The 16,293-nt window shown below is 33.5% G+C and overlaps 1 protein-coding gene across 1 annotated transcript in view; it reads right to left on the bottom strand.

The window, feature by feature from the left end:
* Positions 1 to 16,293, bottom strand: part of IFT74 (intraflagellar transport 74) — a 38,116-nt gene that overhangs the window by 1,833 nt on the left and 19,990 nt on the right. The window contains exons 14-19 of the mRNA XM_083816197.1: positions 12,881 to 12,934; positions 8,994 to 9,091; positions 7,905 to 8,031; positions 4,108 to 4,271; positions 3,287 to 3,412; positions 1,340 to 1,400 (exon numbers count right to left, since the gene is read on the bottom strand). Coding sequence (XP_083672323.1) covers positions 1,340 to 1,400; positions 3,287 to 3,412; positions 4,108 to 4,271; positions 7,905 to 8,031; positions 8,994 to 9,091; positions 12,881 to 12,934 — 630 coding nt within the window. The remainder of the gene's footprint in view (positions 1 to 1,339; positions 1,401 to 3,286; positions 3,413 to 4,107; positions 4,272 to 7,904; positions 8,032 to 8,993; positions 9,092 to 12,880; positions 12,935 to 16,293) is intronic.

The raw sequence follows: 16,293 nt of genomic DNA, 5'->3' as shown, positions 1-16,293 counted from the left end.
TTTCAAGTAAAAAAGGAAAAAAATTACTTCACTTGAAATAAATCATTCTACTAGCCTTTAAATGCAGTAGCAATTATTAAAAATATATTTTTTCCACATAATATTCTGAAATAATTAAAAACAATATATAAACACACAACAAAAGGAATTCACTACTAGCAAATAGAAAGATAATAAAATACACCTTTGTCCAAGATGTATTATGTGTTTTTTTTTCCTAAGAATTAGAGCACTTATCAGATATAAGAAATGGGATATTTGTTATATGAAAAAATAAAGTTATATGCAGATCCTACATTCCATTTTTTTCTCATCCTGATGGCTAGACTATTATAGAATTGCCTGAAATATGTTTTTTGGAGGTTTTCTCAGGTGTATAGTAATATCCATTGTCAAACACAGTGTTGGATGATGCAGTCTAGTTCTGCTTTCACTTTTACTACAGTATTTGTACTATAAACATATAACGATTCTATTCATCATTGAGATTTCAGGTTTTTTGATTTCTAAATAATTTTAAAGAAGGGATTTTGCTACACAGAATTCAAAGCCCCTAACTTTGAATATAAATAAATAAAATAAATGTGCAACCATGCCATACTCAGATCTCTACAATAGTTATGGAAAATAGTAAAAGATAAGAACTTTCAACTCAAAAAAACTTCACTTCTTTTGATAGTTAAAAAAACTATCTTATGAAAATGACTTGCAGCAAGTTTTTGTTAGTGTTTTGGAAGGTCTTACACAGAGAAGGATTAGTCAGGGAGACAGTGTAATGTACCTCTAATTAGCACCATGTAATGAGAGAGCAACAACAGAGTTTACCATCCCAGCCCATTTTTTTTTCCTAGCTAAAGCACCTCCTTGTCAGATCTTAGTGTGTTTATCTGATTTTTTTCCCTGATATGAACTTCCTCTTTTATGTAATAAGAAATCCCTAAATGCATAAAGCACATCATTTACTTTTTCATCATTCACCATTCCATATAAATTTTCAAATAATTCAACACTTGCTGGATAAATTCAGGTAAGATTGTACAGATACAAAGTTGATCTTAATATGAAATCTAATTACAAAACTGACCCAACAGGAAAAATGCGGTCTGCAAGACAAATCTTGTACTTTAAGACAGCTTAAAATTGTTTCAGACAACAGATGCAAGTTTTGCTATATATAATACCTAGTGTTTAACCAGATACTTGCAAAGCACAGCCTTTCCCGCCCTCCTCTGTCTCCTGCTCCCCATTCCGTCCTGTCTTATTCTGATGGAGGAAACAGCCTTCTTCCTCAATTACTACAGTGTGTGAATTTTACTGTATTTCTTAAATAAAAGGATACATTCCTTCATCATAAAGTTATTTTGCTCATGGTGCTGCCACTTCCTCTCCAAATTCGTAAGCTGAAAACAAAAAAGAGCCAAAAATGAAAATAATTACACAGGTATTTTCTACAAATAATCTCCCCCCAAATGCTTCAACACCCTGCATTCTGTCACCTTATAAGATCAAGGCTACTTCACAAACAAACAAACAAAGATAACCAATGGCAGCATGATTTTTAAGCTGCCAATGATACAATGATCTGTACATAATTTAACACTTCGTACATTTTTTCTCTATTTGTATAAAAACACTGCATATAACTACAGTGGTACATACAGGGAAATGTGTGTGCAACTCTGAGGGAAAAAGATGGACACGGTAGAAAGATATTAATTTTCATTATATTTCATATCATTAAAGAGATCTCTTCTTAAAATCAGTAAGATCCAAAATCACCAAAGATACAATATTTCCTGACAATGTCTTGGACTTTGAGCTATACAGAAGAAATTTCCTTTCTTCCATAGTTAAGTTTCCTGTCTGATGCCAGAAGCTGTGATAAGAACAGAGCTGCAGTGAGAAGATTGTAAGAGTGTGGGTTAACTGCTGGCACTTCTTCAATAATTTCAGCATCAACAGGAAACTAATGTGGACATTATATCGATGGCTGCTTCCTTACAATACAATTTTATAATATTTGTTTTTCTGATGCTACTGTTCAAGATTCAACTTTTCAAGATATGCAGATGTTATTTTTAAATAGAAAATCTGAAAATCATTCTGAGACTAAACTTTGAGAACTACTGCAGCAATTTAGGAGGCTATTGCTACATTTTATTTAAAAGCTTATTCAAACTAGAAGATATGAAATAGTTGCTATCTTACTCCAAATAAATTTTATAGCAAAGAATCAGTTATCTAAGTGCACTGGTTCACAGCATGAGATATTTGTGAGGTATTTCTGACTAAAAATTTTTCTTGTATCCTTTGTAGATGCAGCTACTTGCAATACAGCCAGTAATTGGGCCTAGGTTTAAAATATGTGATACACATCAAAGGAAATAATCAGTGCATTCTTATAGTAATTCCTTGAAGGCCAAAACTTATACATTTGACTGCTTGCAAAATCACCCAAATCCTCAAGATACATGAACTCTATTTGTGCTTCAAAATGTTTGATGCATGTTGAGCAATCAGCTGTTTCAAGAATATACTTTATTTGCCCTTCTGACAATGGCAAAGCTCTCAATAACGTAAAACAATAAAAATGAGTGAAACGCAGAAAATAATCAATTCCCATTCTCCACTTATTTTGAGGTTATGCATTTTCCTTCTATGCATCCACACTTAGCAAAGTTCCGTTGCCAAAATGATAAGAATTAATTAGAGTTTATAATAGAAGATTCAAAGCTGATCAAAAGTTGGTAAACATCTTCCTTTCTGATTCACTTTTGAAATGTAAATATATACAAAAGTTATTAGGGGTTAAGGAAGCCCAAACAAACCCTAAAATTTTAGTGGTCTACCAGGAGCAGAAGGAATGGGAAAAAGAAAGGAAAATAATAGCACAGGTTTCAAAGAAAAAAGTTGAGAACATACCTTTAAAAAGGAAAGTGATCTGATCTAATTAATAGGGACTTTTTTTTTTCTTTAGTTGCTTTCTAAGTTCTCAAAACTTCTTAAGTAATGGAAGGGAGAGAGTTCTGAGAAAAATTAATGCAAACACTTAAACAAAAGATTCACAAAATTTTTAAGCTCAGAAGGATCTGCTCTTAGTAACTTTGAAATCTAAAGCTTGTAATAAATTTATTGGCATGATACTAATTTCTGTTTAAAAACAGAACAACACATACTTTCAAATCTCCCTGAGAAGGAATAAGCTGATTCATTCCATACTGTGCATATGAGGAAACAACGCTAGGACAGAAACCACCAAAGTGATGATACATTGCTTGAGTTATACCTGAGAATGTGTCTCATTCTCTTGAAGCTCTCTTTTTAGGGTCTCGTACTCTGCATTCAAGAGTTCCATTATTTTCTTGAAAGCATTACTACGTTTTGTTAATTTTTCTTTGTCATCCTGTAGTCTCTATTCGAAAAAGAAACACAAACAGATTAATGGATGAGTTCATTTGCTGTGGGCTAAAGACAGATTATTTTTATTCAACTTTCAAGATGCTGGTTTTAATTCCTTTCAGAACAAGATATATCATAGAATGGTTCAGGTTGGAAGGGACCTCAACGATCATCCAGTTCCAACCCCATATGCATAAAGCTTTTCTCTAACAATGCATGCTCGATCACAATGAAAACATTCCACAGTTATGGTGAACAAGCTGTGAGCTTAGAATGTACTATAGCAGCGCAAGTGTGAATGCTGATGTTAAGAATTTATAGAAAATTTATCACAAGTGAAATGGGAACTGCTCTAGATGGAGTTTATATTAGAGCAAAGAAAGGACGAGATGATTTTTTTTGTTTGTTTGTTTGGGTTCTGTGGTTAGATTGCTACATTCAATCTTAGGGGTAGTCATAAATTACATCAGAAAGATCAGATAAATCGGTAAAACAAATGGGAAATTTTGTGGGAAGGAAGTTATCAGAAGGTATCCAGCTGACAGCCTGCCACATGTACCCAGTTAGTAAGTCACATATATAAGCTAAGAAGCATTTGGATTCATTTACACTGCTGTGCAAGCCCTGTTTCTGTCAGGATTCCCCTCTTCCAGGTGCTCAAAAACACACAAATTCCCATGTATTTCCATGCTTCACTCCTATTATTACCTTTTTCTTCTCTTCTCCTGATGCTTTCAGAGCTGGCAAATTATTATAGACTTCCAACTCTGCTGTTGTTTGTTCAATTTTCTCTTTAAGAGAAGCCAGTTCATCAGTCATCTTTCCCTCCAGGAGTTCCATCTTCTGCAGGTCCATCTGCAATTTTTGACTCTCTAGACCAACAAATGCACAATCACTAAATAATAGGACTTTTTTTTCATAATACATTATCCAGATATAAAGGTTTATGCTATACTTGAGCAATACAAACAGCTTTTGCTATGTTCCTGATTTTCACATACATAGGAATGTTAACATGAATGAAAGCACAAAATCCAATCTTCACAATCATCCTTTATTTCAAATTGTTAAATTACAGTTACGGTATTATACTCCATAAGTGAACAATAATGGAAATGTGGTGATTTTCTACATCACAGCATGGTATTTATATTGTTAAAGTTGCATATAACTTCAGTCAATTTCAAGTTTTAAGGCAGTGGTAATACCTTACCAAAAGTTGACTTACAATGCAGACAGATTTTTAAATTTATTTTTTTTAGCTTTTTAGTATCATACTGCTTTTATTTCTGTTGTTTGTACATGGTAAGCCCTAGTTTTATGAGATTAAATTGCCAGCTTTTCCTTGAGCTTCGTAAAGGAAAATTCTTCCATATTTCCACAGTAATATGAATTGTCATAATTCACAAACTGAGCATGTGCTACAATATTCAGCATTTACTTCTGACAATCCTCTAAAAAGAAACAATAGAGAGATAGGTAATGAAAGGAACTAGAAGTGTGGAAGGACTAGATAGGGGTAGAATTGTTTTGGATGGGTGTCTGCTTTCTCATTCTTTTCCTGAATTTTTAAAGACATGGCTACACAGTCCTATGATTCAGAGCTGTGTTTAACTCAGAATAATGATAGAAATAATGCATTTTTTCTTCTAAATTCTAAAATACCAGGTTAAGTGAGTTATTGGGTGGGATGAGACAACACACAGAGACTGCGCTTGGCATACATTGAACATTATGCTTACACACTCAGTTATGTGCAGATTCCCTGGAAAAACAGTAGAAATTTGTTTCTCCCAACTTCACCAAGGCAGTAGAGATCTTTACAGCAGAAGGAAATGGATGTGCATATGTGACAGAAGAAGAGCTCACCTTTCTGAAAACTGTGGGTATGGTTTCACTATTGGAAGTATTTGGTAAAATCTCATCTGATCAAAATTCTAATATAGGAAGATTTTGGTACTCATTTCTCCTCCTCTGTATTTATGCCATACAGTCATTTCTTAGAGTGAAATGTTGGCTTTAGTCAACTTTTTTTTTTCTTTGCCTACAATAGAGTACATTTGTGATATCTTCAGGAACCTCAAAATAAACAAACAAAATGGGAAGCCAAGATTTTTGTGTTGCACATCCTGAGTAGCATGGTTCAATAAGGTAAGACTGAAAGGTTCCTATATGTGAAAAGAGCATTTATATAGACTCTAAACATTTCCATACTGGCAAAAAGAAGGATTTAAAAATAAAAGTATTGGAACCGAAATGCTTGTCGGTGATGCAATGTTTATGCCTTCTTCCACTGTAAAGGGTTTAAGAAAACAAGTTGCTTGCATCTAGAATAACTGACCATAGCTTCACTTTGCAGTGGCTGTTATTGGGCAATGTCAGATCCTAAAACAAAACCGAACAGACCACTGAACTACTCCTGTTCCTATGGCACTGTGGTTTAAAGACAAACAAATGCTTAGCAACCTCAAGAAATCAGAGCTTTAACATTAGAAACACTAAAGAAAAAAAAATTACATAAAGAATTCAAATCAGAGGGAAACAGCTGCAAAACAACTTTAGATTTTAAAGACTTACTTAGACCTAATGAAAACATTTTTGGTTTTAATATAATTAGTCTAATATTAATATTCTATTACTTCAAAATAATATATAGTTGACTAAATAGGATTTATTTTACATGCAATGAATAATAACAACATACAAGCCAAAATACCCGGTAGGATTTTTAGACTGCTCTGTTTATAAACTGGTATTCTATGGTGAGACAGCAGTGGGCTATTCCTACCCATTCACGCTTTTTGGAGAAAAGGGAATAAACTGGAAGGGATGAATTTTATCCTTATCTAACAACAACCTCAATGAAAAAAAAATAAAAACAAACAAACAAAAACTAAAAAAACTCCAAACTCCTCTAGGGGAAGAGACAGGAAGAGGATGCAGCCCAGTTCCTTCTGATACGCCATGAAGTTGCAGTGTCTCGCAGGCAGTGTGTACACAGTAGCAAACTCTGAGACCAAACTACTGTGACCCAGGGAAATGTTTTTGGGAAACTATGCCATCAGCACTTTTGTTTACTCTTCATGGTTTCCTTTCTTCCTTTTTTTTTTTTTGAAAAAAAAAAAAAAAGGGCTTGCCGATGGACTTTTTATATCTTTGTTATGGCACGAATATATGGAAATTCAGATTTTAGTAACAACAAAAGAGTCCTGAAGATGACCATGCTATAATTCAGGGGCTATGAAGAACATCAACTGTGCGAATGGAACATTCACTCCGTTTTCGAAATAATCTGATGTTTTTTACAGTATCTGTGACTCCTTCCTTTCAAAAGTGTATTTCTAAATAATTTAAATTACCTGCTGAAAATTATATTCTGCTATTTCTTTGTATCCTTTTCAAAGAGAGAACTACGTATTTCAATAACGTCTTCTATAGTGGTTTGTGTTTCTGGAACATCCTTATGTTGTAAAATACAAGAATTGCTGCTAACATGAAAGAACAAACTTGTATCTGAACCTGTAAGGTCTGGTCCAGTTCTTAAAACTAAACTAGTACTGTGAAATGCTTATTTGCAGACAAATGAACACTAAATGTTCAAATGTACAACAAAACAATCAATTTCTGCAGTATTTTGTGAATAACAACTTTTCATTTGCACATATCTGCTTTAAGTTACAATACAAGCCCCTATTTTGAAAATTACTACCAAGTACTGCACGTAATAGCCTTCTAACAAAAAGATTTATGGTTCTTCATTCCTGCCCCTTCCTTTCAGCCAAACAAACAAGGAAAGGCTTGCTGAACCAATAATGATATTGGCAAAGGTTTAGAATTAAGAGAACAATTCCACTATAAACAGTACAAATAAAGAACTAAATAGATACCTGTTGCGGAAGTGAAAGAAAAGTACTGTCTGCTTTCTGAAACTACAGGTCCTGCAAAATCCTATGCTGAAAATTGAGTGCTTGAGTATTTCCAAAATTAAGACAAAATGAAAATTCAGAATCAAAGAATCAAAGCCTGAGAATATGAATTTGAGAGCTATTCACCATTGTTGCCAGTTAATTCTCCCATGGGACGCTTCCCTTTAGAAAGGCACAAACTGTGAGTGATACTAAGAATGACAAATAATACGTGGTTAGGTAACTGCAAGTCCCTACTTGTATTTCTTAAAAACTGTTTTAACATTGTGAAGAATGTTTCCTTCAAGGTGAATATTAATAAAATCAAGTTTCTGTCTCATGGAACATTGTGCATATATACTAAAATACATCTGTTGAACATGTATTTCTGCAAGCAAGCTCATCTTTTATTGCTAATAGTAAGCAAAATACTTTTGAGGAATATAAACAACTTATTATGCAAATTTGCGTTTGTCAACTTATAACAGCATTTCAAGATCAGTACAGAACACAGATCTTGTACTTAGTATAATTTTACTTGTACTTAGGTAATTTTAACTTTTTAATGGAATGATTTTGAAAAGTCATTGTTGGTCTCACCTGTAATCAGAGTTTTTGCAGTGCTCTGTGACTTCTGCATTTCATTTGATTTGAAAGTGAGGTCTTCCTGCATAATCTTCAACTCTTGATTGGTAACAGATGAAATTTGTTTCATACAATTCACATTCTGTGTGGTATAAATAACAAGAACATGCTGTATCTTTGAATCCACAAATGGTAACTGGACAATTACAAAACCCTCTTCTCTAAGTTCATAGTCTGTTATTTGGCTTTTCTATTACAAGGATTGAAAATATTGGAAAAAGTCTGAAATAATTTAAATTTAATGACTTTTCATTCTGTCAGCTTTTGATAAAAAAATGTACTGATAGACCAATGAATATGAAAGAGAAATGCAGTAAGGATAAACTGTGTTGCCACATAAATCTCTTCTAAACTGTTATTGCTTTACACATACCTTAACAGTATACTATATTGAAACAAGACACAATTAAAGCGATGATATAATCAAAATATTACTCAGCTAAAAGATTTCTGTAACAACAACCACAATAACAAAAAATCTGCAGGAACCAAAAATGTTAACAGGAAAAATGTTTTGAAAGTTCAAAAAATGGCAGACTGCAAATGGGAACAATTTCTGAAGTGTTTACATTAAATATACATGGCAGGGTATTTCAGGCATAATTCAAATAGAGATGAGAAACAATTGAAATATTGTCAGTTTTACCTATTAGTGATGACAAAATACCCATGAACTGATTTGCAGACTTTAGATAAACAAAATGTTGCAGTAGTTTTATTTGCAACATTCTGAAATGTTTATCATAAATAAAATGATATTCATTATAACAATGATGATATGTTACAGGAATGATATTTGAATTTCTTTTACTCCAGTCACATGCATAATCTAACATTCAAAAGACTTTCCCCAGGGATACAGAGAAATTAATTACATCTTTTTACTACAATAATATATGGTACTTGTTTGATCCTCCTAAGAGATTATTATGCAGATATTTTCTGGAAAAAATATAAGAAACATAGTCTTGCTTTATCCATTCATTCTCCTGTTCTGTGTTTCTAAATGCTTAGGTTGCCACAGGAGGATGGAAATGCACTTACCCTGCTTGAGTGCTCCAGGAGTGCAATAATACTGGCTTCTATTTGGGCCTTTCGTTCTAGCTCTTGATTCTTCACGTCTTCAAAAGTCTCAAGAAAATCTAGAGATCAAAAAACATGATAAAGAAGGCTGCTGCTGACAGAGGTGTAGCACGAGACCTTATAATTTTCAGTAAAATCTTTGTATTACATTGATAAACTGTACATTTTCAGATTTTGAGATTAACAATTTACTTAAAAAGCAGGTGATCCAATCCTTGAAATTTGTCAACTTAAGAGGCTGGAAAGAAAAACAGATAGATACATATACACATACTTGTATTTCACATATACACATATTTGACTAATTAATGACATGAGGTCACTAAATTCTTTGAAATTGTTTAGATGAGGGTTGCCATTCAATGGGAAAGGAGTTTCATTGCCATCGTTTCTGACACCTTTCCGAATGCTTGTCCCAGCAGCTGTTGGTCTTCATTTTTGTGAGTAATAGCAAAACGTGCTACCAACTAATAGAAACAGGTAACTTCACTATCTCTAAAGGCTTGGACTAAATAACAAACACTGCTAAGCACCCGAGACTCTTATCCACTTGGTATTATCTCTTCCTTGCTCTGTAATGTCCCTTTGCTAACATCTACCTTTTATCATCATTCCTGTAAGCATCCAACCGAATCTGACAAGACAGCTGTAATGTTGCTGTGCAGTCTGTATTTGTGTCCCAGGCATATGAAGTTGTATTCCTGGTGACAGACATAATGACAAAAGGTGCTGGACGCATCACATGGACAGCAAGATGCCACCCAGGTCTGTACCTTAATAATCATCCATCACCTGATGGCTCTTCTCCTGAAATACGTTTTAAATAAACAGGAGCACAGAGGAAACTTAAGAGCTTGCTAAATTTCTAGTTGGACAAAAAACGGGGAGAAGTGCTTATTTGAACAAGGGGGATTAGATGATAGTAAATGCAAGATGGATCATTTGGGAAGAGAGATATATGACAGGAGGGATTACTAAATGGAAATACTAACAAATCTTGATGGGATGAGGACTGACTAGAGCAATGTGGATCACGGAGCAACCAGTATTTTTCAAGAATATCTTTTAAATTATCAGCTAATGAAAGATTTATAAGTAAGAGAGCTGTTGTAATATCTGAACATGATCTGCAATGCTTTCGATCAAAGAATTAATACAAAAGCTTCACAGATCACAGCTTGTAAAACTTTAAGAGAGTGTGCTTCAATAATTTATATTATTGGAGCAAGGGGACAATACTTACATACTACAAAGTCTATCTCAGAGGAAGTGATTTCAGGATGGAAGATACTTGGAATTCTTAGAGGCCAATTAGACAGCACATCTGTAATGTGCGCAGCTAATTGCTAAAAATAATTACTAGTTCTGATGCAAATTTAGTTAGCTCAAAAAGTTGAGATAAAGCTTTGGTCCTGTTGACATACTGAAAAACACCTGTAACAAACAGTACTTGGCAAGAATGTAAGAAGGTTTACCTTTTGCCTGCACTGCTGTGAACTAGTAACTAGAGACATTGTTAAAGCCAAAACCTAACAGCCTGAAATTAAAGCACCTCCATGAAAAAAAAGTTTTTTTTTTTAATAGATATTCAAAAATGTGAAATAAAGATACACACAGCAGATTTTATTAGCTAGTAATCTCTAGAGACTGGAACTAAAGCACTTTATATCCACAAATGAACCATTTTATAAAACAGTCTGAAACTGTGGAATTAGGTCCTAGGCATTGTACCTATATGATTTCATTAGCATTTCTTTCCTTTGCCATTCTGGACCTTTTTAGGTTGTTTTTAAACCTTCTTTGCATTTATTCAAAGACTTTCTATAGGGTCCATATTTATCTCTCATCTCGTTGTCTTTCTGCAAGCAAACCTCCTTCCTTTTTATCATACATGTCTGATTGACTTTGCTTCATGTTCTGCTACATGTTCTACAGATTCACAAAAAATTGTCTCAGACGTTTGTATACACTCAACAGAGAGTTCATGAAAGACATTCTCTAATCCTCCTCATCAACCTATTCCAATACTTGGTGAGTTTTAACCTTATAAAGTGTTGCCTAATATGCAACCTGAAATCCTTCCATGACTATTTGTGTATTACTCCTTTTCTCCTTTTCTATCATATGTACAGATATATTATTCACTTATTCTCTGAAACAGCCTTTTCATGTATTTGATGACTTTCTTAAATTCTCTAAAATAAAAGACTAGTTCTTTAAAATTTCCTCACGGGTCATGTTTTCTGTATCCTTGATCAGTCACACCTCAGGACGGACAACCTCTACCTTCCCGTGCATTGAGCAGACCTAAAAACAGTACTCCAGCTGAAGCCTTCCTTAATGCACAAAGAACAAGATCACTTCGTTATTACAGAGTTGTGCCTGAGGAACTGCTCCTTGCTCTTTGAGGCTGATTACCCCTGCCCAAGTGTATGATCTTACACTTATCCTTGTCAATTTTTTTCTACATCACTTTAAATCTGCCATATTTTAAATTCTAACCTTATTCTCCATCATGATTTCAGTTTTTCCAATGTAGCTTTTTCTGTGAAAATATTTATTTACTCTATCTCCTGTCATCCCACTCACTAAAAAAAGATTGACAAACCTAAACATCCAACATGCTGCAAAATTCTACTCAACACATCCTTCCATCTTGACAGTGAATCCTTAATAATCAATAATTTGTTAATGAAATTCACAATATAGGCTAAAAATTGGACCATATTTCCATTCCTTGCTTCTAAGAAAATTACATGAGACAGAAGATGTACTGATGTATGTATACATCACCTGCTTCTCCTCCCTTAGTCTGCTATATTTTTCAGTCAAAAAAGGAAATTAGTTGTTTGTTCTTGACTAATCAATGTTATCGTTACTCATAATCATATTCTGTAACATTAACGTTGTTTGCTTGATTATTTTTTCCACAATCTTTCTGGAAATTGATGCTAAGGCGTCTGGTCTGTATTTCTCTGGCTATTCTTCTTCAAGACAGTTACAATACTTGCCCTATTCCCAGATTTGTATATGTTACCCCAAATCTCTCAGTTAATCTCAAATAGCTCTAGAGCTGCATCAGTATCCTCTGATTAAGTTCAAGTAATTTGAAAATCCAGTGACTCTTGTACATATGCTCCCACCCATATTTCCTCATTGTCATCTGAGACCTTGTTTTCAATCATGCTAGACTTAAGTTACACTGAACAGTGTTAGAGAACACTGTTACACAGAAGTATTAGACACTTTGGTCTTCGTGGCACATTTATTGATCATTCTCCCCTTTTGCTGAGCAGCAAACCAACAGTTTACAATTGTAAATTTCCTACTACAATATAGTAGCTATAGAACATACTTTAAAAATACATCTGTTTTTATTCTTTTGCTAGATGCTGCTGAGATCTTCATAACATAAGAACGTTTTAATATGGAGCCGAACTTTAGTAGCATTCATCTTGAAAAAACAAATACAAAAAGCCTTAATTTTAAAGGTTTATGTGATATTTATGCATCCCAATTTTAAAGTTTTGCTTCTATTAATCAGACCTGACCAGCTGGTTTTATGTATCTCATTTAAATTCACTTTAAAATGAAATTCAGCACTATTTCACAAAATAAAGCTGTGTTCCTAAAACACTTAATGTTTGATGAAAAGCCTTGAAAGACACTTCAAATATCTGTGAATGTCCTGTAAATCTTAAGTTATCAATTATCTTGTCCTGAGACAGAACACAGAAACTTTTATGCAAAGATCAGGAGATCAGTTCTTTTCAGCTCTAAATTAACTAAGTGAAAATGGTGCAAAAACCCTGTATTTTAGTGGAATTAAAGTATATTAGACAACTTACTGTCCATGCTTTCTTCTCTCTTCTTCAGCTCCTTGTATTTCCAATTTTCCTCTCCTGCAAGAGATGGAACATTGATTCAACTTTCTATTATCTCAGTCCTCAAATTTAAAAAAATAAAAATGAAGCATGTGTAAAAAGTAGAGAACTCATTCCATGTCATTTACTATCATCATTCAATTCAATATGTCATACACAGCTTTATATTAAAAAATAAGATAATTATCTTAATAAACCAGTCTCAATGCAATTTTTAGAACCTTTTAGAGGTTAGGATTTTTGATAAGTAAGAGTAGGATAAGTACTTGGTTTGAACAAAGGAAGTTGGCAGGATTTTTCTTAAGTCAGATGAATTTCAACAATAGAGAAAGAATGCTTTCATGTTTTTGGGCACCATGGTTAGTTAAACTTTGTATGTCTTCATTTAACACATGAAGACAATTCAATGGCACTTCCACATATTAAAATGGACTTTCGTAAGGATATGCAGCTTGTAAGCTAGTTTGATAATCTCAGGAAATAAACAAGAAAACTGGTATAGGAAAATGAAATGCACAGAAAGTTTTCTACAGTAATGTTTAAAAGACCCTTTCTAACATGTTCTTTGTAGTGCTATTAGGAGTAATGAATATCATATCTTCATATCACGAATATCATATAATCAGTCCATCTTTATATCTAACAATTGACTACAAACAGCTCTTAATTAAAATGTACTAGTAAAGTGGCAGAGTTGCTGTATTTGCCACAGCTTTCAAGAAGCTGAGAAAATTCAGCTCCTAACAACCTTAAGTTGCAAACATCTAAATTTTTGATTGTTTGAGTTTTGTTCAAAGATTAATTTTCAGCTTGAGGTTGTGACTTTAAAAAATTCAAAGAAAAAGAATAACAGTAGAGATAGAAATAACAGAGCAAGCAAATTTATCGAGGTCTTTTTACTTGTATACTCCCCTGCTTTCCTTTTTATCTAGTATATACAAACACCCCAAACCCCTAAGGGACAGTAATTCTGCTTCAGCTTCCTTGTAGCTGTGGCTTTGTTCCTTGCTAGATTCTCTCTTTCATTTTGCAAGGCAAGTCTCCAATACTTGATAACTTAAAGTCTGTTGTAGTCTTCAAAAAGACTAGTTACACTCAGCCATGAAATAGAGCTATGCGATCATCCAAAGTTTTAAATAAAAAGCTATTTGAATTAAAGACCTTTATCTTTAAAATGCCTTTACAGAGAATTTTTCTTTAAAAGCTGGCATTATCCCATCAATGTTTTAGCCTTTCATTCAATTTATGAAATGTTATGTCTATTCCATTATCAGTTAATGCTGACTTTGACTAATCACTAAAACTAGCTGCTAATATATGCAGCATATAATTAAAGATATAATAAAACAATATGAACAAGTAAAAAACTTACCCAGTTAAGTGAAAACTGAAAAAAAAACCCTACTTATAGTTTACTTATTTTGTTTTTCCCACTCTTTCAAAAATGTTCCAAGCACTGAAATATTCATCCTAAAATATTCCAACACTTTCTAGTTGTAACTTCTTTTTTTTTTTTTTTTGACTGGCTAATTTACCTTAAATTTTACTCAAAAACTTTAACACCTGAAGTTTTGTGAATGCTTTGAAATATGCAATTTAAATACTGAGCCAGAAGAAAGTTGACTGGGTAAGGAGGGAGGACAGGAATCTCAAAGACAAAGTAGATGAGAGAATCATAAGTGCTTTAGCACATAAAAGAATTATTGATTCTTCTAACAATTTAAGAAAGGTTTTTATGAGTTAGTTATTCTTTTTGTTGCTACACACAGCATTCATATACACAATCAAGTTATACATGTTAACCACTTCCACAAATATGTTATAGGCACACATTTTTTCTACCTAAATGGGGTAAAACAATGCAGATGAATACAATTAATGCAGGGTAGCACAGTGTCAGCACTGTCAGATATGACCGTATCAGCAGCAGTCTCAAGCACTAGGACAACCAGACTTTGAGAGCAGATGCTTTCCCACTCAGCATATTGCCCCTTTTGTAGACTTAATATAAGGTGTTTGACCATGCCACATCTCTTATATTGAAAAAGACCAGGCAGAACCCACTTTTAAACTGTAGCTATTTGCAGATTGCAACTGATGAGCCTTAAACTTATTTTCTTCTATGACACTGTGGCAAAACAAACTCTGGCTCAATACAGACTTTCAGGTCAAGGTAGGATCATAAGGTAGCTTTATTCTGCATATCCTGACTGTTACTCATGTGTTGAAGGAGAGCATGTGCTTTCTGCTACCGATAAGATAAATCCTCTTTGTCAATAAAACTTCTAGAATGCCAAAAGAAGTACAGACCAGCAATGAATTACTGTATGTGCAAATCTAACTATAAAATGTGAAAAGCAACTCACTTCTTACCTTCTGCATTTCTCCAAAGATACAACAAAAAAAGAAAGAGTTAAAAAAAAAAAAAAAGAAAGGAAAAATAAAAGCAAGATAGTAAAACTGAAATTGATTTTGTCTGGAAATAGAAAAGCTAATAAGACAATTTTAATAAATTATTTGCATAAAAATAATGAAATATCGGGAAAAATATGCAATACATAAGGCAAAAGATGAGAGGGATCATTTAGGGTCATTTTTTGGAATATCTGTTCACTTTGAAGAAATTCACAGCTAAATTTAACACTGTTTACCCATGAAAATGTATAAAGTAAAAAGGTCAAAAACATTTATTTATCAGTCCTAAAGAAGTTAAATAACTTGTTCCAAGATTTTCCAAAATATATACATGTATTTATCTAACTCCTACCTAACCAGAATCCACTATAATTAAACAATAGGTTTCCCATGGTATGAATTTCCATTTTAAGGAGAATCTGCCAGAGCTGCTGAGGGCCTATACTCAAACTAAGGTATTTCTCCAGAACTGTAACTTCCAGTGCTAAAACAAATCCCAACCTCACATAGACTAATACAACTACACTGGGTGTTTGCAGGAGTTAAGTTTCTAAGCTAGCACAATTTTTAGGCAATTCTCGAAATCTTCTTGCAGAGATCAACGTAAGGAGTGTCCAAGACAGATAAAAAATCAAACTGAGTTCTAGCTGCTTTACATGTCGTTATTAGTTTAAACATTCTCACACTTGTGGACAGATATTAGGACAGAAAGCCAGACAGCTGTACTATTTTTTTATATGGTAGTTTTACCAATCACAACAAAGTTGATGAATACTCGAGTATCAAGTGGGTACTTGCCATTTTTCACTATCTCAGCTTCTTATTTTTCAGCTTCTCTGAAAAGTCTGCACCCCTAGACACAAACCTTTCTTCTGACAGTGAACAATGGGTATTTGCATAAACTCAAAAGTTTTCAAGCACTTAATGTCCACATTGTAACACAGGCGTGAAATCTTTTCCAG

This window comes from Anser anser, assembly GCF_964211835.1.
Source record: "Anser anser genome assembly, chromosome: Z".
NCBI lineage: Eukaryota > Metazoa > Chordata > Aves > Anseriformes > Anatidae > Anser > Anser anser.
This window is presented reverse-complemented; position numbering and strand designations above follow the sequence as displayed.